This window comes from Ptychodera flava, chromosome 21, assembly GCF_041260155.1.
Source record: "Ptychodera flava strain L36383 chromosome 21, AS_Pfla_20210202, whole genome shotgun sequence".
Taxonomy (NCBI): Eukaryota; Metazoa; Hemichordata; class Enteropneusta; family Ptychoderidae; genus Ptychodera; species Ptychodera flava.
Window position 1 is genome coordinate 29,777,749 of NC_091948.1, and position 27,258 is coordinate 29,805,006.

The 27,258-nt window shown below is 36.8% G+C and overlaps 1 protein-coding gene across 1 annotated transcript; it reads left to right on the top strand.

Annotated features, from left to right (window-relative positions):
• Positions 1-17,537: 17,537 nt before the first annotated feature.
• Positions 17,538-26,887, top strand: LOC139121978 (uncharacterized). The gene is made up of 10 exons (XM_070687314.1): positions 17,538-17,663; positions 19,952-20,003; positions 20,392-20,450; positions 20,762-20,844; positions 21,538-21,611; positions 22,587-22,657; positions 23,420-23,526; positions 24,155-24,219; positions 24,821-24,912; positions 25,694-26,887. Exons 1-10 carry the CDS (start codon positions 17,594-17,596, stop codon positions 25,855-25,857), a joined length of 837 nt encoding a protein of 278 aa, XP_070543415.1. The 5' UTR covers positions 17,538-17,593; the 3' UTR covers positions 25,858-26,887.
• Positions 26,888-27,258: the final 371 nt, after the last annotated feature.

The following is a 27,258-nucleotide window of genomic DNA, read 5'->3' on the forward strand; positions in this document are numbered from 1 at the left end:
TTGCTATTATTTTATAGTTTTGGCAATGCCAGTGAATTGTAGTTGTAGAAAACGAATAAAAAAGGAAATTTTAACTGAGTTTGAAGCCAGTGAGCGTCGTCCAGCATGATCGGCCCTGACTCTGTACATATTACATGCACTCCACACTGCACTGCACTGCACTGCACTGAACACGCACGTTCAGCACAAAAAATGACCAGCACTTTCACGGTTCATTTTGAATTGAAAAACGATGTATTTTCGAAGGAAATGAAAAGTAACTGTATCCCTACCGTCTATATCAAACTTGAAACATCATCTTTAAATATCATGCCATTCAAAAAGCCGACACGGTGAAATGCCAGAGATGAAGAAAACGGAATGTTCATGCATCGACATGATCAGCCAGCTGCATGCCATGGTATCAGCTGATCCAATACGATCATTATTATGTCGCTAGTAGTACAGCATTCATTGCAAACGATATCAACAGAGTTCAACATTGTTATTCTAATGTTTATATTTCAATAATAATTGTGACGATAAATTTAATTTTCGATGGCTTCTTGAGAAGAGCTATTTTATTTCGGCGAACGACAGAACTTGACGTAAATGGGTGCTTGAAAGGTTGACAAACATACTAGAGGGTTTCGGTACCGTCGCGATATCGAGAACAAGGCAAGGTAAAATCACAGACATGGAGAAAAAAACGATGAATGAAAGTTGTCTCCGATTACAGTCAGTGCATCAGAATTAGGTGGCCGAGATGTTAGATCAACGGAGAGTCCACGGTCGTCATGATTGTTGGTAGTAGCTGACCTTGGACCGAGACTTTGAATGGCTCCGTAGTAATTTCCGTAGACACTTCCGGTCAAGGTTGATGACAGCAAGCTGCCGTTGTTGGCCCGTTTACGGCTGGTTCGAGTAGCCTTTCACGCTTGCATCGTTTACATGGCCACTGACATACATAATATGCCATGTGTCAAACCCAGTATCGTCTAGGAGTTTGCATACGTACTAAGTTCTGTTTCACCTATACCAAGCGAACCATGTTGTAACAAACGTAGCAGTACAACCAGCGTATCGGACGGGGACTGCATGCTGAGCGCCAGCTTGACAGACGACAACTGCGTGCGTGAGGACTCAAAAAATGTAATAAATCGTACAGTAAGACATTATTATCAATATTGTGAACCATTGTCAAGATTTATAGTTTTGTGTATTACATGGTTTATCCGATATTTCCCCTCCTTTTAAATGCGCAGTCCTATTTTCGTTTTCCAAAAAAAACTTGCTCGCTGTGGGGCCGCAGTGCTGAATAATGGAATACATTATCAGTAATAATGTATGGATATGACGTCACAAAATTCACTGGTATTGACAAAGCTATAATATAAAATTTAATAATTGTAAACAATTCCTGAATGTTCGAAACTAACGTGTGTAATGATACAACAGTTGTGGAAAGTTCTCAATTAGCATGTAAATTGCAGTGCTAAAATAAACTTACTGCAATAACACGCTTTCTTGAGCCGTCCACTTTGCCGGTCACCGAGCGACAATTACCTAATCACCACTGTGATAATATGATGCTAGTCCGTTAGTTTCGAAACTGCAGACTCTGTCTAACTGACTTCACTAGTCAGTTGATGTGCAATCTTTGTTCTATTTGACATAATTTACTGTTTGTGAGTCTCAGTGATACGTGCGGGGAATAGTGTCCTGTGATTTTCCGACAATTTGCTGTCGATTGACCTGTACTTATTTGGATGAGGCAGTGAGGTCGCGATGTCTAGCTGTGGGTCAATAACTGGTGTTTTCAGATGGGATTTCTGCCTTTAAGGGCAGTTATGGACCCACGGCCAGGTCGTGTACTACACAACCTTGTCGTCGTATTTTGTATGAATGTTGTCTTCTATAAAGCACTATCGGCAACTGTTTCGGTTCATTAATTTTTGCGTCACTGTGTAAAATTTTGCTCAAATTTTCCTCAATAGACTTTTAACCATTTTCTGTCATAATCAAGAATCAAAAACTAGGAGTCACAGTGCAATCTATTTCCAAAAGATTAACCAATATTTGAAATTCAAAATGTTCGGATCGGTCTCAATCGCCCGCATGTGTTAACAATGAAGAGATCATTGAAACTGTCCAATTTAATTTTTTTTTAAAAAAAACAAGACTTATTAATATACTTTACAATCTTCACAATGTATATAGACGAGCAGAAGACCTGAAAATTTACCGTTAAAAAGACTGAGTGTCTGAAAAGCTGTCACCAGGCACATAGACTATCAAACATACAATTCAGACATTTGTGAAATAAAAGTCAATCATAAACAGGCGTGCATTGACGTCTGTAATAAGTACGAACATTAAACCAACGAGAAAAGATAATTATTCACGGGCGTTGTGATTAGATGAAATCACGCTGATTTTAATTTTTATAGTCTTTTCTCCTTTGTCAAGTCACCAGGAGATTACCACAACTGTTATGTTTTTTCTGATTAAAATAACTTTATCTTTCGTTTTAGCATTTTGTGAATGTAAGTAGGTCCATAAATTGAGTATTTTCATTTTTTTGTATGTTGGCCATTAGTTCGGAATGCTATGTTGATGATTTGGAATGCTATGTTGATGACTGGGAATGCTATGTTGATGATTTGGAATGCTATGTTGATGATTGGGAATGCTATGCTTATCATGGCTTTGATGAGCAAACCAAAAAAACACACGACAAAACACACGACACACATCATGATGACTCGATGTAATGAGGTGATGAATAACTGAATTCAAAATAAACAGCAACGAATTCCAAATAACCAACATAAAATCTGTATTCCATGCATGGTCGTGGATTCCAATTAGTAGTGTTATAACTCGGAGGTGTCATTCTTTAATTCATGAGAAGTGCATTCGAATAAACGAAAAGGTGGGTATATATTGAACAAGGGTTGTCTAAACATTTTAGGAATTTACTGGATTGACTTGGCCAAAAGCAATTCACTTTGTAAGCACATGCTAAGGCTATGAAATTGATTTTATCAATGTCTGCCAATTTTAATGTTTGTGTTTTGACTTTTAAAAGAGAGGCTACAGTGTTGTGTTTCTGATATGTGTTTTTTTCCGGTGTGTGTGTCATCTGTGACTGGCTTTCTTGTCCTACATTTTATATGTTTTATAAAATCATCCTGTTAATGTATATGGTCTCAAACTGTATCATTTTAGTTCTTTGATTTGCAGTAATAATAAATACACATGTAAATAAAAGAATAAATAAATAAATAAATATGATTACATTAATAGCCGGCTCAGCACACGGGCGCTTGATGTATTTACGGTAACAAACTGTAAGGATGGACGCCTGTAATAACAACTTGGCGTTCATTTCTCCCTCTTGAATACACCTTTGCTGGGTTTCAAATCTCACTTGATTGATGTAGTTCCAGGCCTCAAGTGATACATCAGCAGCTTGATCTTCACTTACGACAGGTATGACGTCATTCATTACATCAAAGGCTTCTCTATCTGAAAATAGAGCATTTTAGCCGCTTATAAACTCGGTTGCTACGATTTTATTTTCAGAAAAAAATAAATTGCAGTCATTAGAGAGGGGAGATCGTTCCACTTGTTAGCTTTATGTCCATTTTTAGTACGCATAATAATAAAAATTACCATTTCTGATACATCATTTGTGAATTATTACAGTTACGATACTCGCAAGGAAAACCAGGTGTCCTATAAAAATTACACTTACTCATAACTGCCCTGACTTCATCTCGACGCCGCATCACTATTTTGTAGCACTCGGAGCAGCAGTGACATGACAGTAAGGCGTTGTCATAAGGAGGTCTTTTGTCTTGCTGGATGTGGTACCGTATCTGGTGGTGTTCAGATTCTGCAATTGGCTTCCAACGCTACTATAAAGTCATTACTCTCACATATCTTGACTTCGTAGAGGGAAGTATTGAAATCGATGTGTATTGTCGGTTCTTTACCACTGGGTGCGAAGGAGAAGTAGCCGTACTGAGTTTCATCTTCTGATCCATCGGTCGGCAATTCCCTGTGGAATGGGTTCTTACTGAAAAGGTATGAAACCTGTTCCTTGCATTCTCTCCAATAACTATGGTGCTTGTATTGACTCTGACATCACGGATTATTGGTACCCCTTTAAAATACTGACGCAACATTTCTTTTTGCTTTTCATTGAAGTTGTCATGGATGCTGAAACATCGTCCTTTCAATGCAAGATCATGGGCTGTAGTATCGTTGAATTTCCAAGATTTTAACCAGTGTTCAGCCACGGGCTCCCCATCGCTGAGCTCTTTCGACTTTCCGTCACCATATATGACTATCAATATGGAACCTGTAAAAACATCAGAGTGGAATATCTCACGTGCAATCTATTACGTGTATTTGAAAATTAGAATGGGATTAAAATCGTATAAATGAAAGGTTATGATTTTTGCATTGTCTCCCATTTTCACCTTACAACAGATGAAAGTGATATGATCGGTTGGCAGCTGTGTTGATACCATGGAGATGATGATCACTTTATACCCATCTTTGATTAACTAATGTTATTCACTATGAAAAGTATCAGTACGTCTTGAAGGTGCATGTAAAACTGTTGAAATCAAATACAACTATTGGACGGTGATGAGCCATTCCTTTAGAATTGTTTTCTTGTGTTTAATCACAAGAGAAAAATGGTAAAAATCATATTTACGAGACACCAATATGGGAAAAAACATGTTGAAAGATACTGAATAAATGGGTGTCCATGCATATATTCGACCCCGGTTTTCAGACAATTTAAACGAAACCATCGCAAGAATGAATAAATGGTGATCACGGCAATTTATTCATTCTCGAGATGGTTTAATTGAAATTGTCTAATATATGCATGGTCACCCATTCATTCAGTATCTTTCAACATGGCAAACAATATAAGTAGTATCTCGTATCAAACAAAATTCATGAAAAATGGCCGACTTTGTCCCTTTGACAGCAGCGACAAAATGTCCATAATTTCTTTCCTTTGTTTAATAAAACAAATGCAAATTTCCTGAAAGTTTGGAATAAAACTATTTTTCAATCCTCTGCAACGAAGAAGTATTTTCGGACCGAGTTTCATGTATACTGCTTTGCTAAAGTTTCCATTGCTATAATACACAATGAGATATCGATGTTTACCTTTTGGTGATGTTTCCCTTTCTAACTTTGCTACTTCCTCAACGTGGTCCACATTTCTGTCCCCTCTCTCAGGAGTGATTAAAGTTCTGGTCTGCCTGCATCGATGACCACCACAACTGTTTCAGGAACGTTCTGTCGGGGCTTTGCCAATCCTTGTAGGGAACCACTTCAACGTCACTGTTCTCTAATACAGCACGCAGTAGGTTACGAATTTTGTCACCCGCTGTCTTGTAGGATTCATGCTTGGTGAAGATGGCAACTATGCATGGTAATAAAAGCAAAATGGCGCGAAGTAATGAATACTATGAAGTGTGAACATCTACTGAATAACCACAGGGGGCCCAGGAAACGAACAAACACAAAAATAAACAGACATACAAACAAGCATACAAATACATAAGTAATAACACACACAAACATAAGCAAATAGATGAAGAAACAAACAAACATACAGTAACATAGAACGTTGAATACATAACAAACATACAAACAAATAAAGAAACAAATGTATACACATGCACACACACACACACACACTCACACACACACACACACACACCACACACACACACACACATATATATATATATATATATATATATATAATATAACAAAATTACATAACAAATTAACAAAATTACTTCAAGTAAAAAGTAATGGTACCTGTTACTTAAGTTTCATGCACCTTATTGTTTGAAGTAATTTTGTTATTATTTATAACGCTCTGCTTTATAGCATCGAGCACTGTAATTTCCCATGAGTACATCTGTATGTGTGTGACAATAGCATATTGAAAAAAGATTGAAATGATTGACTGAACAGCTCATGCAACATATTCAACATCCGACGGCAGTACCACTACTGGGAAGTACTGCCGACGCATTTGAATATGTTGAATGAGTCAATCATTTCAATCTTTTCCCAATATGCTGTTGTCTCTTACACTTTCTCACACATACATTATATACATATACACAAACAAGCATATATATATATATATATATATATATAATATATATATATATATATATATATATATAATATATATATATATATATAATATATATATATATATATATTATATTTATAGGAACGACACGGAGACAAGTGTTTGGCCAAAATCCGGGCGGGGGTTATGCATGTACTGCCACGGCGGGGGTGTCGAGGCGTCGTGGCAGCCTGGACGGCGGTACCGGACTCCTAGTACCGTGCATCAGGCAACGTGCTACCGGGCACCCACTACAGGCCAATGACAGTACCCCCCTGGAACTTTATTGTGTAAAGCTATCCATATAGAAGACATACAGTAATCTTTTATTGTGAGCTGCTACCCTGCAGCGAGGCATGCTTTTTTGCGGAGGGTGGGTTGGAATTTTGCGGTGTGAACTCATGAGCGTGGCAGAAGTTGAAATGGACGATCTATAGCTTTGATCACACTGACATGCGCATGGATAATGACGTGGAAAGGGTGACGCAAGTTGTTTAGATAACGGTAAATGAGGCAGTTGGTAGATTAGGTTACGTCTCAAGTGCATCCAGCAAGTGGTACAGGAGTAGGTGACGGATGGTGACCCATACATGTCAAAGGTTTAGACCCTTTTCTCGGTGTTCCTCCAGACGTTAACAATAATTATAGCAAAGCCATAATCACCCAATATATATGCATGTGTGTATCATTCATTTATTTTGTTTGTATATTTGTTCTTTATTCAACGTTCTATGATATTGTATGTTTGTTTGTTTATCTATTTATGTTTGTCTGTGTTTATTATTTATTCATGCATTGTATGCTTGTTTGTATGTTTTTTATTTTATTTGTTTGTTTATTTGTTCGTTTGTTTGTTTCTTGCGCCCCCCCCCCCTGTGGAATAACGTGGAAACCCTCGACAGATCGGATAGACACCGATCGATATGATATGCATTACCAGATTGCATTGTATGAGAGTGTGCGTTTTGGGTATGTGTATGTTTGTGCGAACAATTATCGATTTACTGCATGACCTGAACTAACACTACAATGTACACAGTGACTTTACAACGTGTAAGTATGTCGAGGCTTCGATGAGGACTTTGCTCAGTATTTGTTGTACTCACAAATATTCATAAACTGAACATTAAACGATTTGGATTTACGGTAAATGACGAAATCAAGCTTTTTGTAAGTCGCAATAGACGCCAAGATAAAGAACTTTATACACAGCAGAGTCAAAGAATACTGCAGACCAGTCGAAAGGTCCCCCGAACGACCTATTCAGTTTGAAACTACCGAGGTGTTTGTACAAAGAATGAGCTGAGCTGACCTCCTTGAACTTAAAGTTCAAAGAGGTCGGCTCAGCCTTCCAGCAGCCATATTGAAAACAACTATGGTTGTTACTCGTTTGTGTTTAATAACAATATACAACAAATATGAATGAAAAAGAAGTTATTGGAAACTTCTTAAAGAATTATTTTGGAAGGAAACTTTTCAAATTGCTCAGATAAACAGGGTATAATGAGTAAAACACTGATTTTTGACTGCGATGATTAACACGAGTGATGTTGACCTTTCGACCTTTCCAGGCGCAATCTGCGGAAGTAGGGTATCGAAGCTACAATGTAAAACCTTTTTACTGATATTGCAAACTTCTGCAAAAGAAATTACCATACGTCTGTCCAGAAATAATTCTCACACTGTAAACCATCAACATATCTTTTCCCAATAATTTTTCATGATGCTCAGCTGGCGATTTCGAGAATTTTTTTATGATTTATATGGATTGTTTTACGTTTATCAAATATATATGCTATAAGCTTAACAAAAGCAATGTCGCAATGTCCATAGAATATATTCAAAGACGAGACCATTTGTCACACAAATGAATGAAAATAGCTTTGCCTGGTTATTATTCAGCATTTCAAATATCAAGGATAGCATATTTTAGACCTACAGTTTGGCGCCAAAATATTTTTATGGTGCCACGTACTTGGCGTCTCACCGAGTTTTCAGCGTGAAATTGAATCAACATACATACAATACTATTGAATGAACGGTAATTATTAAGATACTTCCGATATAAATGAACTACGCTTATTTCTTAACGAAACTTGGTAAACAGTATTTTACATCGCAGGTCGAGATCTGTATGGCGTTCGGAGATATTTTTAGGAATTGGAAAGTTTTCCGTGTGAAATTTACTGACCTTGCTGTGATTTTACCGGCAGTTATCGCTATAGGCCTAAGTGTCTCTGTAAGGCTAGAGTAGTGCATGATGCAGCGTATCAGTAACATGTAGACAGACAATGTTTGAGTATAAAGTGTGTTTCTTCGTAATCACAAGACACAGGTGAATATACTGCCAGACGAACTTATTCTTCTCGTTCGTATTTAAAGTAAACGTTTGGCTCCTTATCCAATTTCTACCGTTGGCCGCGCTGTTCTCGGGAGAGAACCATTTGATTTCAGAGCGAGGGCAGAGGCATTTTTGTTGGCAGGTGAAGGAGAAAAATAATTTGATCCTATGATGGCTCAAGCAAAAATTGTTCCAAAAAACAAAAGTAAATGTTCTGAAATCAGCTAATTGGAAATCTGGTTCTCCGACTCAATTCTCTGTGGGCGGCAAGTCCCGTGTTTGCAAGCGTTTATGATACAAAATTAAATTCCGACTGTACGAAACATTTTCATTGCGATGACAGATCCCTGAAAAACATATTCCTGGGTTAATTTGCAAAATGTATTCACTCATATTCATTCATTCAGTATTTAAAAAGGAGGACTATTTGATCCGTTCTTCATATAGCAAACATTCCACAGCACATGAGAGGATTCCATTAACTAGTCTCTCTATACATTTCTGTTTATAATTAGAAAACACACCAGCAAATATTTTCTGACAATGAAAATACAACTAATCTAATGAAATACAAGTTCTGTTTTTGACAACAAAACATGATGCCTTTCCTTCGAATTTTCAGAATTGAGTTGAGTTTATTGACTTAATGAAAAGCAGTTATACAAGTATCTGCACTTACTTTTATTAGACTACTGCACTTTCATTTAACTACTATTAGAATACAGTCACCGTCAATCTACCATAGGACTTAATGGCATAGTTAAGTTTGTACTTCTTACTGTAACATATTTGAATGGGTCACATTACACAAGCAAGATATTTTCTTCCGGTTCCAGGTATTATAACGATGGTCTTGCGGAAAGGAACTCCAGTGACCAGGGGTACAACACTCCCAAAATCATTCAGCTCACTGTCAGATGGATTTTTTAGCAATTATCTCTTGTTCATGATTTAAATAGCAGTAGCAGGTATTGTAAACTGCTGTTTATTGCTGCTTAAGTTATACAGAACGCTTCAAGTTTATATACAGGCACAGATTTGAACCAGTGAACAGTGTTATGAACGGCAAGTTACAATTGGTAACGAGGAAAAATAACTGCGTTGCTTCTGCATACAGTAAATATAAGACAATAGAAAAATGTTGCAGTCACAGTGACGGGAAAAATTTGCTGACATACCCATTGTATATCTTACATCCCACAAATCAAATGGTTCTCCCCTTTGAGTGTCTTGTACAATTACTGTTCGATCAAAAGCTCGAGGAGTACGTGATGACATATCGGTAGGTATTCATTTTGTTTTGCCATTTATCTTTGGAAATCAACTACCATAGCAATCGATAATTAACACGAGTTTCTTACGGAGGAAAACATTATAAAAAGGGATTGTCCACACCCATGAACGTCTCTCATGCACTTTCTCTTGTCGTCAAAACAAGGACTCCTAGTTATTTTCCGGTTTGAACCGCTGAACATCACAGCGATTCCAATTCGCTCTAGTTTACCCTGTCTTGCCATTATTTCTGCACAAAAAGTGTAATGTTCAACTTTACACGTAACAAAAAAGTCTCAAAACGCGTTGAACAGTATCATTAGGCAAACTGTGCTGACTTCTGTTCACACTAATTTTGAGCACAGTCCTTGTTGGCTTTAGATAAAGGTAGTTTCACGGTAGCTTCATGTTGGAAGTAATATTTGTAGGGGGCGTTCAGGTATTTTGATGAAAGCTATATAATGTACTATGTATGTATGTATGTATGTATGTATGTATGTATGTATGTATGTATGTATGTATGTATGTATGTATGTATGTATGTATGACACCATATGCATAAACCAACTTTCTGCTTGCCGTTCTTATTTCATTTGTATTTGTATGTAACGAATTCCACCGAAAGAGAAACTCCAATATCGTATCATATTTTCCTTTCGCGGTGACAATTGTTACTTGTATTAATAGGTAATTTGCCTGTAAATAAATCTTGAGGAGCAATGATAATTTTTAGTTATCCGGCGAACTTCGTGCATATTCATCTTTCAAGCTTATTTCGACTTCGGAAATCTGTAAACGCATCCTCAATGCTAGTGTGTGGCCAACTGGCACTTTGGTGAGGAAGTTCTATCCTGCAAGAAACTAGCAGTAATCTTTATGAATCTTACTATAACATCGTACAACTGTCGTGGAATTAAATCGTCGATTGAAACCATAAAGGACATATGTGGTTCTTGTGACATATGTTTTCTTCAGGAACACTGGCTGTCAAAGCCTGAGCTCAGTTTACTGTCCCGTATCAATGAAGATTTCTACGCCGTTGGTGAATCAGCTATGGACATGAGGTCGGTATTCGCCTTGGTCGCCCGTTTGGTGGTGTTGCAGTAATGTGGAGGAAATCTCTTGGTACTGTAAATGTAAAACGTTACAATGACAGTCGTTTAATTGGTATTGAGATCAGACACAGTGGAGGTATTTTACTTATTCTAAATGTTTATATGCCAACACAAAACAGAGACAATTATCATGAATTTCTAGAATATTTACAGAAAATCCGTTATTGCATCGAGGAAGCACCGACTAATAGTGTTATGGTTATTGGTGACTGGAATGCCGATATCACTAGCAATTCTGACTTTGGTAACGAACTGTCTAGATTTTGTGAAGATAATAATTACATTTCTTCTGATGTCAATCTACTTGGTACTCACAATCAACGTATTTTTACATATTATAGTGAAGCACACCATTCAACTTCGTGGCTTGATCACTGTATTTCAACCTCTCCTGCACATAACTGTATTACAGATATTAGTATTTTACACGAGTATATTGGATCTGATCACTTCCCTCTACGTGTCATTTGTAACCTTGATGATCTTCAAAAGTATGACTCAACTCCCGTCGTTAACTCTAGTTGTTCTCACATTAACTGGTCCAAGGTGAATCATATATCATTGCATAGTTATCTCAACAGTTCATGTAATAACCTTGGAGAAATTAACATTGGTAAAGATGCCTTCTTTTTGTTGAAATTCAAACTGTAATAACTCTTCTCATTTGCAATCAATTTCAAAACTGTATGATGATATTGTTGAAGCTTTGAAGGATGCTGGTTTGCAAAGCATTCCTTCTAATATCCAGTGAGTGTAATAATGGGGCTAAATCAATTCCAGGTTGGAATCAACATGTTAAAGAATATCATGCCATTGCTCGTGATGCTTTCCTGTTGTGGCGGGACTCTGGCAGTCCCAGACAAGGGCCGATTTTTGATCACATGAGGACATCACGTGCTAAGTTTAAGTATGTTTTTAAGATCTGTAATCTCAAATGAGAGCTAACGCCTTAGCGGATAACCTCTGTAACAATAATAAAAAGGAGTTTTGGAAGCGTGTTAATAGTAAAAAGAAGTCTCCTCTTTCATCAACCATTGATGGCTGTAATGGGCATCATGACATTGCTAATTTATGGCGTGACCATTTTGCAAGTCTGCTTTCCTCTGTCACCAACAACGGTAATGAGTGTTTTGTGAAAGATTCTATTTCGAGTGTTTCATTTGATGAGAATATGATTATCACTCCAACTGCCATTAGAAATTCCATTGCAAAATTGGCAAGTGGTAAATCTGCTGGTCCAGATGGCATTACAGCTGAACATTTAAAGTTTGCGCATGCACGCCTGCACGTTCTTCTCTCAGTGATGCTTACTGCAGCGCATATCCATGGTTACTTGCCATCTCGCATGATGGACACCACTTTGGTTCCACTTGTAAAGAATAAAAATGGTGACGTTACTAATTCTGGGAATTATCGCCCTATTGCTATTGCCACTGCCATTTCTAAGATGTATGAATTATTCATTCTTGATAAGTGTGATAGTCTACTGTACGCAAGTGACCATCAATTTTGTTTAAAGAAAGTCACTCAACTGATAGTGTGTGTATTTTTAGTAAAAGAAATAATTGATTTTTATAAGCGTCATAATACCCCTGTTTTCCTTTGTTTTCTTGATGCGACAAAAGCTTCGATAAAGTGAACCATTGGACATTATTTCGCAAATTGATTGATAGAGGTATTCCGAATTTTATTGTTCGTATGTTGGTTTATTGGTATAGGCATCAAGAATTTGCTGTAAGATGGGGTTCTGTGTTATCTAAACATTTTAAAACATGTAATGGTGTGAGACAAGGAGGCATACTTTCTCCACGTCTTTTTAGCTCCCATAGCCATATGTATATATGGCAATGGAAGCTATTCTTATAGGCTAGGAAATGTCTGTATGTATGTATGTCTGTATGTCTGTATGTCTGTATGTCTGTGTGTCTGTATGTCTGTATGTCTGTATGTCTGTATGTCTGTCCGTCAACATCAAAAACTCCAAAACCGCTGTACATTTCATCTTGATATTTGGTGTGTACATGGATGATGGGCTGTAGATGAGATTTTGTTCAAATGAAGTTGTCATTGCCAAAAATATGCAAATTAAGTGAAAAAATGTAAAAACAGTCAAAATTGAAAAAACTCAATAACTACTGAGCAGATTACATGAAAAATTAGCATGTAAGTACTTTGGGCTGACATGAAATGATTGTGCACATCTTGGGTCAGTATCTTGGACTTGCTATTTTTCATGAATTTTTTTGTAATTCCCATTTTTGGTCAAAAAATCTTCTTCTCTGAAACCACAAGTCCGATTGATTTGAAACTTGGTATGGAAGTGCATAGGAGTGACCTTTCCCAACTTGGGCAAATCGTGGTGAAATTTGCATATTTTTAGTTTACACGTCCATAGACTCCCATGTATAAGGCAGATCTCCATAGACTCCCATGTATAAGGCCACAAAAATAAAAATTTAGTTTCTCATCGTATTCATATTGCAAAAAGGATGCAGTGACAGAGTTTTCAGTCCCCACAGATAAAGTGCAGGGGGCTCATAGATTGGGTCATGTCAGTCCGTTCGTCCATCCTGTGAGTCCATCCGTTCACGCAGATATCTCGGATATTTTGACAAAATGTCATGTGACCTTGATGACCTTTGATCTCAAATATACATATTTGTCCAATAACTCAGTAACCACAAGTGCTACCACCCTTCATATATGGTATAGTGGGACACCCTATGACGCCACATATTGTACCTCATTAATTATGCACATATCTAATTTTGAGCGAGCCAATACAGCCAGAGGTCTGATTTTTGGTATATAGGGATAACTTAGCAAAACAATTTTTTGACAAAATGTCACGTGACCTCGGTGACCTTTGACCTCAAATATACATATTTGTCCATAACTCAGTAACCACAAATGCTACAGCCTTCATGTATGGTATGATGGGACACCTTATGACGCCACATATTGTACTTCATTATTATGCGCATATCTAATTTTGAGCGAGCCAATAGAGCTAGAGGTCTGATTTTTGGTATATAGGGATAACTTAGCAATACAATTTTTTGACAAAATGTCATGTGACCTCGGTGACCTTTGACCTCAAATATACATATCTGTCTGTAACTCAGTAACCACAAGTGCTACACCCTTCATGTATGGTATGATGGGACACCTCATGACGCCACATATTGTACCTCATTAATTATGCACATATCTAATTTTGAGCGAGCCAAAAGAGCTAGAGGTCTGATTTTCGGTATATAGGGATAACTTAGCAATACAATTTTTTTTTACAAAATGTCACGTGACCTCGGTGACCTTTGACCTCAAATATACATATTTGTCTATAACTCAGTAACCACAAGTGCTACACCCTTCATGTATGGTATGATGGGACACCTTATGACGCCACATATTGTACCTCATTAATTATGCGCATATCTAATTTTGAGCGAGCCAATAGAGCTAGAGGTCTGATTTTTGGTATATAGGGATAACTTAGCAATACAATTTTTTTTACAAAATGTCACGTGACCTCGGTGACCTTTGACCTCAAATATACATATTTTTCCATAACTCAGTAAATACAAGTGCTACACCCTTCATATTTGGTATGATTGGACACCTTATGACACCACATACTGTACCTCAATAATTAAGCACATATCTCATTCTGAGCAAGCCAATTGAGCTGGATGTCTGATTTTTGGTATACAGGGATAACTATAGGAGAGAAATTTTTTGACCAAATGTCATGTGACCTCGATGACCTTTTACCTAAAATATATGTTTATGTCAATAAATAAGTAACCACAAGTGCTATGTCCTTTATATTTAGTAGGATGGGAGACCTTATGACAACACACGCTTTACCTCATTAATTATGTACACATCTAATTCTGGGCAAGCGAATAGAGCTAGAGATCTGATTTTTTGGCATATAATTAGCTATATAATTTTTTTTTTCAAAATTTCATGTGACCTCGATGACCTTTGACCTTTGATTATACATATATATGCATATCTCAGTAACCACAAGTTCTATACCCTCCAATTTGATAGGATATTAGACCTTAAGATGTCACATCTTGTACCTCATTTATAATGCGCATATGTATTTCTTGGCTGGCCAATACTGCTAGAGGTCTGATCTTTTTTCCCGATTTAGAACCATAACTTAGACATGCCTCATGTGTTTCAAATTGGGAACAACGACGTAGACCTATGTGCCCATAGATCTCAACATATACACTCCAGTGATACTTCTTAATGACCACATTTTCCTGCCCATCAAGACTAATACTCCCAGTACAAGTGGGGACTATGTCATTGTAAATGACTTGTTGAGTTAATGGTTGTATCACAGTATTCGATATATCTAATTCTGTATTTTTTCCATTTTATATTCTGAATAAATACATTAAACATATTTCACTGTCTCCAGTTACATTACATTTAAGTATTTTCACTTCATGCACTTTATCCCTTTCACACATGTTCAAATACCTGACCAGAGAACAAACACTAAATAGTCCAGGATGGGAGCTACAGTGTCATTGACGCTATTTTTTCAGTTTATGTTGATAAACTTAGTCATTTACTTGTTAAGAAAAATATCGGCTGCTTCCTCGGTGGAAAGTGCATGAATCACCTGTTATATGCTGATGATATAGTACTTATTTGTCCTAGTGTAAAGGGTATCAACAACTTCTTGAATATTTGTACTCAATATGCTAATGACCATGATATTGTCTTTAATGCTTTGAAATCTAAGTGTCTTGCCATTTTGCCTAAAATGTTAAATATTTGTAAGATTCCGCGTGTGTACTTGTATGACAAAGAGCTTTCTTTTGTAGATAAGCATTCTTATCTTGGTGTCATTTTCAACAGCAATGGCGATGATAATGATGATATTAAGCGTCAAATGAGGTTGTTTTATGCCAGAGCTAACATGTTAGGCCTAATCCGTGAGTTTTGGAACTGTTCGTACTCTGTCAAAACGAGACTTTTTATAACATATTGTACTTCTATGTACTGCTCACATCTTTGGAGTAAGTTCACAAATCAGTGTATCAATAATGTACGAGTTGCTTATATCAACGGTTTTAGAATCTTGTTTGGTATTGACAGACGAACACTTTTGTTCAGAGCAACATTTTGACTTTCGAAAGTAAACAGCGCACTTTACGCTCGAAATTTTATATGAGGCTGATGAATAGTGAAAATTCTCTTATTAGTGCTGCTATCAATACATATATTATGTGTGGTAGCCTGTTCTGGAAAAGACTCAGGTGCAGCCAACGAACAATGCACTTTTAAAAGGTGCTTACTATAATAAGATATATTGTGCATGACAAATAATGTGAACTGACTAATTTTAAGTCAAGAGGGTAATTAATTAGCTGTTCATAATTTGCCCTCCCACAGAAAATTTTTCGACTTACCCTCCCACACTCAAACTTCATTTTCACCCTCTCCCACATATTTTTGCCTGTTTCCCTTCCCCACTGTGAATTTTTGAAGCTCCTCTCCCTGTGGCGAAAAAAAAACTTGCCAATTTCCCCTGCCCTGGAAACAATTCCCCTCAAAAAGTTTTTCGCCAAGCCCTGTCCCCAGGACAATCAACCGATATCCGCCCTGCCCTACAAAAAACCCCTAAAATTTGCTCCCCTACCACCTAAAAACATGTCCCCCGCCCTAGCAAAATTAAAATTTCCCCTGCCCTCAAAATTGTTCCTGGAATAGCTTTTCCGATGAATAGCCCGTTGGCTGCACCTGAAGACTGTTTTCCGACTGCTTTTAAAGTTTTCTCTGTGTGTCAGTTTTAATTTCCTTCATGATTTAGGTTTCCTCTTTTCTGTATGTTTTTTGGTGTATGAGCTGGTTCTCGAAATAAATAAATAAAAAAAAAATAAAATAAAAATAATGTTACAAAAACCAATAGGCCTAACCGTACCACAGCCGTCAGAGATAGAGTTTGCTTTCCCAGACTTACTGCATGGCTATCATTGTCGTAAAACAACCCATGGTGTTTCTTACATATGTCACCATCGTCATTACTGCTACCACCAACGTGATACACTTCGAAAGTGGCCGACTTAAAATGTAATCGCCAGCATGGTTTGGTTCGATATCTCGAAAAGCGCTAATTTATTGTATTCTACAAGTACCATAGGCAATCACTGTACCGTTACATACATACATACATACATACATACATACATACACTCACAAACTATATATATATATATAATATATATATATAATATACATATATATATATATATATATATATATAATATATATTATATATATATATATATATATATTATATATATGTGTGTGTGTGTGTGTGTGTGTGTGGAAATTTAACTTTCATGCCATTGTAATTATTTTGGGTTGGATATTTTGCTTGTTTAGGACACAGTCCCTCTGTGTTTGGGACAGGTCAAGGTGGCATATGTAGTAGAGTTGCAGACCGTGGAAACCGTTACCATGCGAACAGTGGTCTACTGCACAGAGGCGTGGAGTGTTCAGCGTACGATAACATATCAGACATATGCCGCAATGTTCCTCCCCCGGTTCCTCCACTCACTCACTGCGCGGTTGCGACTTCCGACGTGTACATCAGGTGATACTAGTATGACACATGTTAAACTTATTCTGTAAGGTCAGAGGTTATCTGCCACACAAGCACTCGCTATGGCAGAGAATGCTGATTTGGTTGTTTTGGAAAGGAGTGAAGACACTTCAGTTACAGTACACTTGCACGGTAAGAGACACTCTTGTAGCTCTGCGTGGCAGGGCTGTGTGTTACCGGCGTTATAACACACAGCCCTGCCACGCAGAGCTATCTTACACAATATGCCTGTTTCCCCGGCAAATTGAGACTCATCAACTTGAACAAACAGTCGAACGATGTAGTTGACGAGTCATCCATTGTGTATCGGGGTATACTTCCCTATACCGTCAACGCGGTGTGTGTTGTCGAGCGCTTGATATTATTCAACAACGGATTCATTATATTCTTGCTACATTTGTAATAAAACTTTAAGTGAGCCCCTCTCGCAAACATACAGTAAAATGGTGACATGAAATGGTGACCTTCATGACAGAAATAAAATTGTCCAGTAAAAACCCGAAAGTAAAAAACATTAAAGGTGATCCCCGTTCTTTTTCTAACACAAGCACAGGAACATTTACACCCAAGACCCCAGGAAGAGAAACATTGTCCCGCTGTTGGTCTGTGTCGGGAGGATGCAATGCATTGTCAAATCAAACTGCACTTTTCTTGTGTTACAGACCGGCCAGTATGTAAGGCCTAATACGTGCATATCATCCACAGGCACTCCTTAGCTGGCAGTCTACTAAGTAGATCGATTTTCGGATCGATCTATTGATCCCGTAGTCGATATGCCCGCCACTGCAACCTAAATACTCACAAGGTGTGCAAACACAGTCACTCAAAAAACACACCACCCGATTTGTAAACTGGCCGTGCGCTCGCACAAAACATTCAGAACTACACTCCCATATACCTAGTTGGATCACAAATTACCCATCTCGTCGAAAATCACGCCGATGAATGTGTTGCTCGCATCATCTTGAAGAAATCGGCCGTGTTTTGAAGCGCAGTGACATGTGGCCTAGAATGATTCTACCGTATGATGTAATTTTTTCCATTACTGATTGGCTAATCAACGGCCAAAACAAAGGTCATGGCAAAACGTCACTGGTGTAGTATAGTTGAACCAATCAGCAGTGGAAAAAATGACGTCATATGGTAGAATCGTTCTGCAGGCCGCATTTCACCGCGCTTGGTCACAAAACACAGCCGATTTCTTCAAGATGACGCGAGTAACACATTCATCGGCGTGATTTTTGAGGAGATGGTTAAATTTGTGATCCAACTAGGTATATGGGAGTGTAGTTCTGAATGTTTTGTGCGAGCGCACGGCCAGTTTACAAATCGGGTGGTGTGTTTTTTGAGTGACTGTGTTGCACACCTTGTGAGTATTTAGGTTGCAGTGGCGGGCATATCGACTACGGGATCAATAGATCGATCCGAAAATCGATCTACTTAGCAGACTACCCAGCTAAGGAGCGCCTGTGATATCATCCTTTATCATATCCTTCAATAAAAATGGTGGGGGGGGGATGGGCTGGGGGAATCGCGATTGAAATCTCATTTGTTTCAGATCCCCCCAATACCCTCAAAAATTTTCAAGCCCACAAAATTATCATACAGCCACATATTTATTAGGAATGCACATAGTAAAAATACACATGTGTAGCATAGTTCTGACGCAGATGTTCAACACTAACCCCTTATCAGGTGAACCATATAGAGCCATATAACTATAGGGCAAGTTCTTAAGTTGATTCATTTCTAAATGCACGTGAACTTTTTGGATTTATCAGTACAAGCCGACTTGAATTTATCCAACTCTGGCAGGGTCAATGGCACCAGCTGACAATCAGGAGAGAGTATGCAAATTGTGAATTGCAAAACTCTGAAAAACTGAGCACAGAAAATATTTTTTTCTGAAGTACAAGACATATATAACTTAGATAGTACTTTTAGTTGCAAAATTGTAGCTCTACAGTGAGGCGGTCGCTGAGTTTTGGGTTTTGCAACCTCGCTCACCAGTAGAGCTACAATGATGAAGGCCCTGTAGAGTTCAAAATATTAGTGTGTCGCTATGACACGGCATTTTGATGTGAAATCCCACATATTTACTGCATTTGTTCGTACCGATTTATCACTACTGAAGACTAAACACTATACACTAACCTTGTCGTTTGTGGGGTTTGGTATTTGTTCAAACACATCGATCACGTTCCAGAAACATTTCTTGGAGCCGCCATTACAAACTTCCGGCACGGCTCACAGAAACATACTCAAACACGCTCAATCTAAAACCGGCTGTTTTAAAAGATCAACGTGTACAAGTTCATGTTAGTGGCACCATTCACTGAAGCAACTTCACAAACTTTTTGAGAAGACAAACTAGCTGTTAAATTCTTGTGTTTTCTCACGGCATGTTTTTATCTTTTCAGGTGCTACTGTGACATCATGGAAATGTGGTGGACAGGAAATGATATTTGTCAGGTATCTTCAGATTTTTATATCACTATGTTTGCTAATATTTAAAAACATAGTTTCATGGCTTTAGAACAATAGCAGTATTTCACCTGTTCTCCAGTAAGATTTTTTGGTACCCTAGTGTGAGTCAAAACTTTAAGTACGCTGTAGATATTGTCAGATTTTTGACAGAACGGGAAATCAAACAGGTCACCATATACATACCAAGATCGGTTAAAAAAATCATGAAATTATGGTACTGTACAGAATAGAAAATATGAGGTATCAGAGAATTACTTAAATTGACAGAAAAATGCACATAACATCCTTCCAAATGTTTTGATTGCAAGGTTTTATCGTTCTTTTATATTAAAAAGTGATAGCAAAGAGTAATTAAGTGTCCTTCTTTCCACAGCAAACAGGCTGTATATGACAATAAAAAAGCCATCCGAGGTGGAATTCCAGTAGTTTTCCGTAAGTACCAGTTATGTTTCTCCATTTATTGTTTCCCACTGTTTTTTTCTAGATATCCATGTTGATATAGTATCTATTGATGACACTAGCTGTATCAAAAGATTACTTGATATCATCACATTTTGTGAAATCTCCCAAAATGATATGTACATTTATGAACATTGCAGTGGTGTATCAATGGTTTCACATATTATTCCAGAATAAATACTACACACTAAACCTCGATGAAGATAGGATATCTTTAGCATTATGGAAGTTTACATTTGTTAGCAAAATCTCTGATTTCAACGATAATTATTCTATATTTTCAGCTAACTTTGGACCATGGGATCTAGGTCCACAGCACGGATTTGCCAGAATCTCAAGATGGACTCTGAGTCAATCCCCAACAAAGGTAAGATCTGCTGCCGTCACATGACCACACCTTACACTCTCATCTTCCAATCAGATTTAGTTTACTCTTCTGAAGAATTGTAAGATCAAAAATCAGAGAATGTTATGCAAAGAGACACTTTACCAAGATATATAAATAACATGACTTCTATAAAAACTGAAAAGAGAAAAGCAGATAGTTATAGTGTAGTCTTTCAGAGATCTTGAAATTGAGTCTGCGATCATTTTATAGTTACATTTTTTAAGGTAAATAAATAAATTCAGCAAATTGTATTAGTGAGAAAAGACATAAAGAGGAAAAGACTTCAGTAGCCTTGCAATGCCATTGACGTATTTTCTCAATCACAGAGATCCGTAAAAGGTAAATGCCTGCACTTTTTGAAATGTAGGATTGAATCTAATTTTATCTAAAGGCGACAACTTTTTACCATAAATGATGTTGCAGAAGAAATTGCTATCACTTCTGTTTGACTATTAGTGTTGAGCCCATGGCCTACATCTAGTGTACATTCAAACCTGAAGTGATTATAAATCATTGTTTGTCACTCCGCATATGCTATCTACATGAATTTTGCATGTACCTTGGCTGACAAGTTTATAGTGCAAATCACCATAGAATACTCAGAAATGTTAAATTTTTTATTTCGGTCATATGCTCTCATTAAGTCTTTGTGCTATATTGTTTTATGTACAGGATAGTAATGGTGATGTGTCGGCCGTATTGGCACTGGAAGATACAGATAACACTCGTAAGATGTGGAATCACAAGTTAGTCGACAGTTATTTTCTTTTGTACATGGCTGTTGTCTGTAGAATTAGTATTCATATTGGTAGAATAGTAAGTTATATGGATTTTAACAGACGTTACACAATCATGACTTAAGCTTTTATACATCTGAACTCTGCACTTTCCATAGGTTATTTCACATACGACAGGGAATACATTATGTGTTGATGGTAACATTATGTGTACATGATCATGTGAATCCAAACTCACTTTATTTAACTTAGTCATACTGCAATTTCGGCTTAAATTAATTGTCTAAACCAACATGAAAAAGCAGACTTTTGGAATGACTGAAATACTACTAATACAGCACTAATCCCAATTTGTAAACTTATATCAAAGGGACACATTTATCATTCTTTACTTTGTAATTGACATTGTGTTTTTGTGTTTTGATGTCACTTTGCCAACTAATATGCCCACACGGCAGTATAGTCTTTTTCATTGTCATTTCAAGCCTTCTTAAAAACATAATATCCAATGCATCTATTTATATATTTATCTTTTTAATGTAATTATCAATTTACCAATTAGCAGGAAATTGAACTGATAGTGCAATGACTGTTGCCATCACAGGCCTTAATATCAGACCATAGTCGGCGCTGTTTGTTGAAAAAACTAGAATTGCATTTAAAATACAAATATTCCTCATATTATGTAGCCAAAAACCATGGTTCTTCATATCTTGAAAACAAGAAAAGGTGGCATAAATGGTGCAATTCTGGTTTGTATAGAATTTGAAGAACACACAAAAACTTGTGACTAGAGGCAAATAACCAAATTATTCAGCTGAATAAAATAATTACTGGTAAAATCATGTCTAAAACAATGAAACAAAGAGATGGACCAACTTCTTACCTTTCAGCAAAAGGCAATGCATGGTAAATTTTATGATGCACCTGTGTACCTGCCAGTCTTTCAAAGATTATTTGCCAGTTCATACTTATTTGTTTCAGATTTAAGGTGACATATACCTTGACACTAAAACAGTGTGAGTTTCAGATGGATTTTGCTGTTGAAAACACAGGTCTGTATGATTCTATTCAACAGAGTTTGTGTACATACAACCTTGTACTGTATTTTCTTGGAGAGTTTTTAAACTTTCGCATGAAAGTCTTGTGATGTATTCTTGTATGTATGTCAGGAAGGAAGGAAGGAAAGAATAGAAAAGACAAAGGGTGTCCCTGTACTATACACTGTACTTTGGCAAAGTATAAAACAAACAAAGTGAGATCGTTTCTACTTGATAATAAGCGTTTCACAATAATTCTGTAAGAAAACTTGGGAATCCTATTATTTTTCCCGTTCCATCTTTAATCACCACTTCTCTTTATTGGATATAGATACAATAAAAGTGAAAATTTGTCGGTATTAGGTGTAGCAACAGTGGTATTTAAGTTTTATTCATTTGAGAAAAACAAAGTCACTGCATTGGAGTAGAATTCATGTTGTCAAGTGCGTATACTGTACACAATGCATGGTGTGTTCACATCAGGGAGGAGAATTAAAGGTATACAGTCATAAAGTCAGAGGAGTTCCTTGGTATTCAAAATGCCCATGTGAGGGCGCTGTTTTAAAAAGCGCCACCCGCTTAAAAGCTGTGATTGGTTAGATTTTCTCTTTCCATGGTAACTGTGGCAAAATTGGAACAGGTGACAGTATACCTTTTAAAACAGAAATTAATTTTTGTTTAAGTTTATAGATAAAGTAATGAAGATACACACATCATCAAAATTTAGTCACTCCTATTATCACTGTGTAACTATAACATTTGTGTATTTATCTGCAGGTCCTGATGAATTTGACTTCACCTGCCTTCTTCACACTTACTTCCATGTACCAGATGTTACCAAGACAACCATATCAGGATTAAAGGGTCTCCAGTATTCAGATAAAGTACATCTCCGCTATTAACAAATTTCTACCTTATAGATCACAATGACACGCTGGAACTTCTCCAGTTGTGGATCTTAAAATGTAATTTTGTACTAGTCAGTGTGTCAGTGCATCATCATAACAAATGTGGGGGCCAGACTTTTTCAAATTTTCAGTTTGCATTCTCAGAAACTGACAAACACATCATTCAAATGTTATAAATGCAGTAAACCACAACACCATTACAACTCTGATTTTAAGTGTATAGGCTTAAATGCAACAGTATGCTAATTAATGTAAATTTAAATTAAACATTGGTCCAATGTCTGTAAGCCATGATTTAATAATGGTCTCCTACGTCTGCCAGCAAAATCTCTTGTGTCCCTATACCTGAGGATGGCAAATACAAACTCTCCCAATGCAACAAAGCCTCAGAGTTTGTGTGCATTTTTGTATAATGGAATGATACCTACTGTATTGTACCACAGTAACAAAGTCAACACTCGAGTATCCACTGTTTGCAGCAGTAGAACTACTTCAGTGTGTTCTTGTACATTCTGAGAACCCTCAAACTGATGTTTATGCCTGAATAATTTCACAATGCATTTGGTAGTACAGATGAGTGTGTGTTAAATTCTGTCAACTTTAGGTACGTGATGGACAGACTTTCACAGAAGACCGAGATCTTGTGTCGTTGGCTGAAAATTATGACAGGTAAGCCCATATACTTCAGTCAATGTGAACTGCCCTAAATTTTTCATTGTTTTATATGTATATGCATGATAAACTTCATCAAGAATATTTTGTGTCAACTTGTTGATTCTTGTTTTCAACTTTTCCAGAAAAATTTTGACGATATAGTCATTACTATATAGTCTAATCATAAATGAATGTATTCCTTCACACCATGATTTAGAAAGCTACAGAGGTGTGCTACACTTAATTTTGTCTGAAAGTAAAGTTTGCATCGTCAATGTGATTAATTCCCAACCTTTCTTCACAAAATACAAACCAAGAGCATTCCGTTGAAATCAAGTGATCAGTAATTTGCCATTTTGAAAATCAAATGTTCTGAAGTATTGAAGAACGTATCATGTTTTTAAGCTGTCACTGCAAAGAACGTATCATGTTTTTAAGCTGTCAGTGCAAAGAATACATATACTGGTATTCAGGTTTACTGCGGAAGATTTCTTTTTGCTCATCATTTGTGTAATTTCACTGTTGCAAAGTGAGTAATGAAAACCTGTATAGATAAATACAAATTCACTGTAATTGTTTAAAGTTGACATACCATATTTATATTCATTTATTGCAGGGTATACATAAACACTCCACCTGATCACACAATAAGCAATGTAACTGCTGGCAAGAATATCTTGTTAAAGAAATCCAATTTTCCAGACACAGGTAAATATCAATATCAATCAGGGTTATTAATTAACATTAATTTATTCACATGACTTTACCTTTTTTCTAAATTTTTAGCTAAATATAGTTTTGTCATGCATTCAAAACAAATTAATGGTTACAAGTGTTTGTATCTCTGAGGAATGGCTAAATTTTTTAATGTAAAGATAATATACAGATGATTGTTAAATGACAATTCTGATGATCAGCATATAATTAATCTGCAATCATAGCAGTTTTAGTTCATTCTTCATTTTGCATTTTTATAAAGATGACAACTTTCTCATCACCTTTGATGAATAATTTTTAACACTTCAGCTATTTGTGTGATGTTGAGATTTCATGTATGACAAAATGTTCTGTCAAAACACTATATCTGTTATCTTTGAACAAAAATAAGACCACAAAATATATACATTAAAAAGCCTCTATTAAATGTGTGATGTAAACAAAATTCTTTTCTATAGGACCTTTGATGATAACAATTACATAACATACAAAATACAAAATGTATTGCAGCCTTTGATCTCAAACCCCCTCCCTTCTTCCAAAATGAAAGTTCGAAATCTGACAACAGGTATGATTTGAACCTGGCCAAAGTGGGGAAACTGCAGAAATAGGTTGTTGGAAATGTGAACTGCTGACAGGATTCTAAACAGCAAACAATGCAAGACAAATCTTAAAGTAGATGCCTCAGGTTTCAAGTTAGTAAAACACTTTCAATTCAGAACATATTAGTCAATGACCTAATCTTTGAATGTGTCCATTTTGTCTCTTACAGTTGTGTGGAACCCCTGGATGGAGAAAGCCAAGGCCATGTCAGACTTCGGTGATGATGAGTATCCCAACATGCTTTGCGTTGAAGCTGGATATGTCACATCACGGTACAAACTCTCACCAAGTGACAAATTTGAAGCGTCTCAAACTCTGACTGTAACACAGTGACTAACTAGACTCTAGACATTAACTCTACACCATTCAAGTACAGACAAATGCTGTATAGCTAAAATGGTCTTGGAACACATTAACTCCAGGCATATTTTTGGAAATAATTGTTTGATGAACTTGGCTGGTGCAGCTGTTCACAGATAACAAATAGCTATCACAGTTTCATAGAGGGATACATGTTTACTATATTATTTCACAAATCAATTATTGAAGGGGAAATGACGTCTGATTTTAGACACTAGGCAGGAGCTCATTATTCATATTTTCTAAGTCTATTGATTGCAGGGACACATGTTTGTTCTTGGTGAGAAGAGATTTATGGGGAAATTGTATTATTTTTTGTCAATTTATTGTAGCAACAAATTTATAGCAACATTACCCGGATCACAAAACTTGCCATTATCACATTCTTGCCTACTAACATACCAGCATGCTGACAAAGTCAGCAAATTATTTACTATGTGAACAAAACGATTATGTCCCAGAAAGCTGGAATAGCACACTTTTAACACCTTGTTGACCACAGTGTATGGGTAGTGCTGTTATGTTCTGATTTGCCTATTATATGACAATTACACATTTTGTTATCTGATGCTTTGGTTTAAAAAACCTATTAAAGCAATCCAGGTTGTATGTACACAAATTATTTGTAGTTCTGGTGCTTTAGTCTTTATGATATTTTGACTTACTTAAATACTCATATTGAACTGTAAGATTTATTGTATTAGAGATATAAACGAATCATGGTATTAGGAACATTTGACTTTGCATGAGTCCTATAAATTCAAAGACTTTGTTCATGGGTTTGCTAATATAATTTCAGAGAGTGTAGACAAGACTTCCTTTCTGTTAATATCTCTACTGGGATACAGATGTATTATTTTACAGGATATTTTCCAAGAAACACTGTGAATTTAAAATACAAGTATACAAACTCCTGGGGAAGCCAATGTCAAATCGATACAGTAACAAGAATTTGAAGAATTGTAATTTGTACAATAGAAATAAATTTGTGGACAGGGACAAATTCACTTGTTAGGCTAGTGTTTTTGGTGATTGCTAGCATTCACTACTGGTATGTTGACTGTGTGGAACTAGACTGTCCCTGATGTAGAGCTGAGCTATGGCTGTGTGCTAAATACACTGTCCCTGATGTAGAGCTAAGCTATTGGCTGTGTGGAAATGCAATGTCCCTGATGTAGAGCTGAGCTATTGGCTGTGTGGTAGTACACTGTCCCTGATGTAGAGCTGAGCTATTGGCTGTGTGGAAAATGCACTGTCCCTGATGTAGAGCTGAGCTATTGGTTGTGTGGAAATACACTGTCCCTGATGTAGAGCTGAGCTATTGGCTGTTTGGCAGTACACTGTCCCTAATGTAGAGCTGAGCTATTGGCTGTG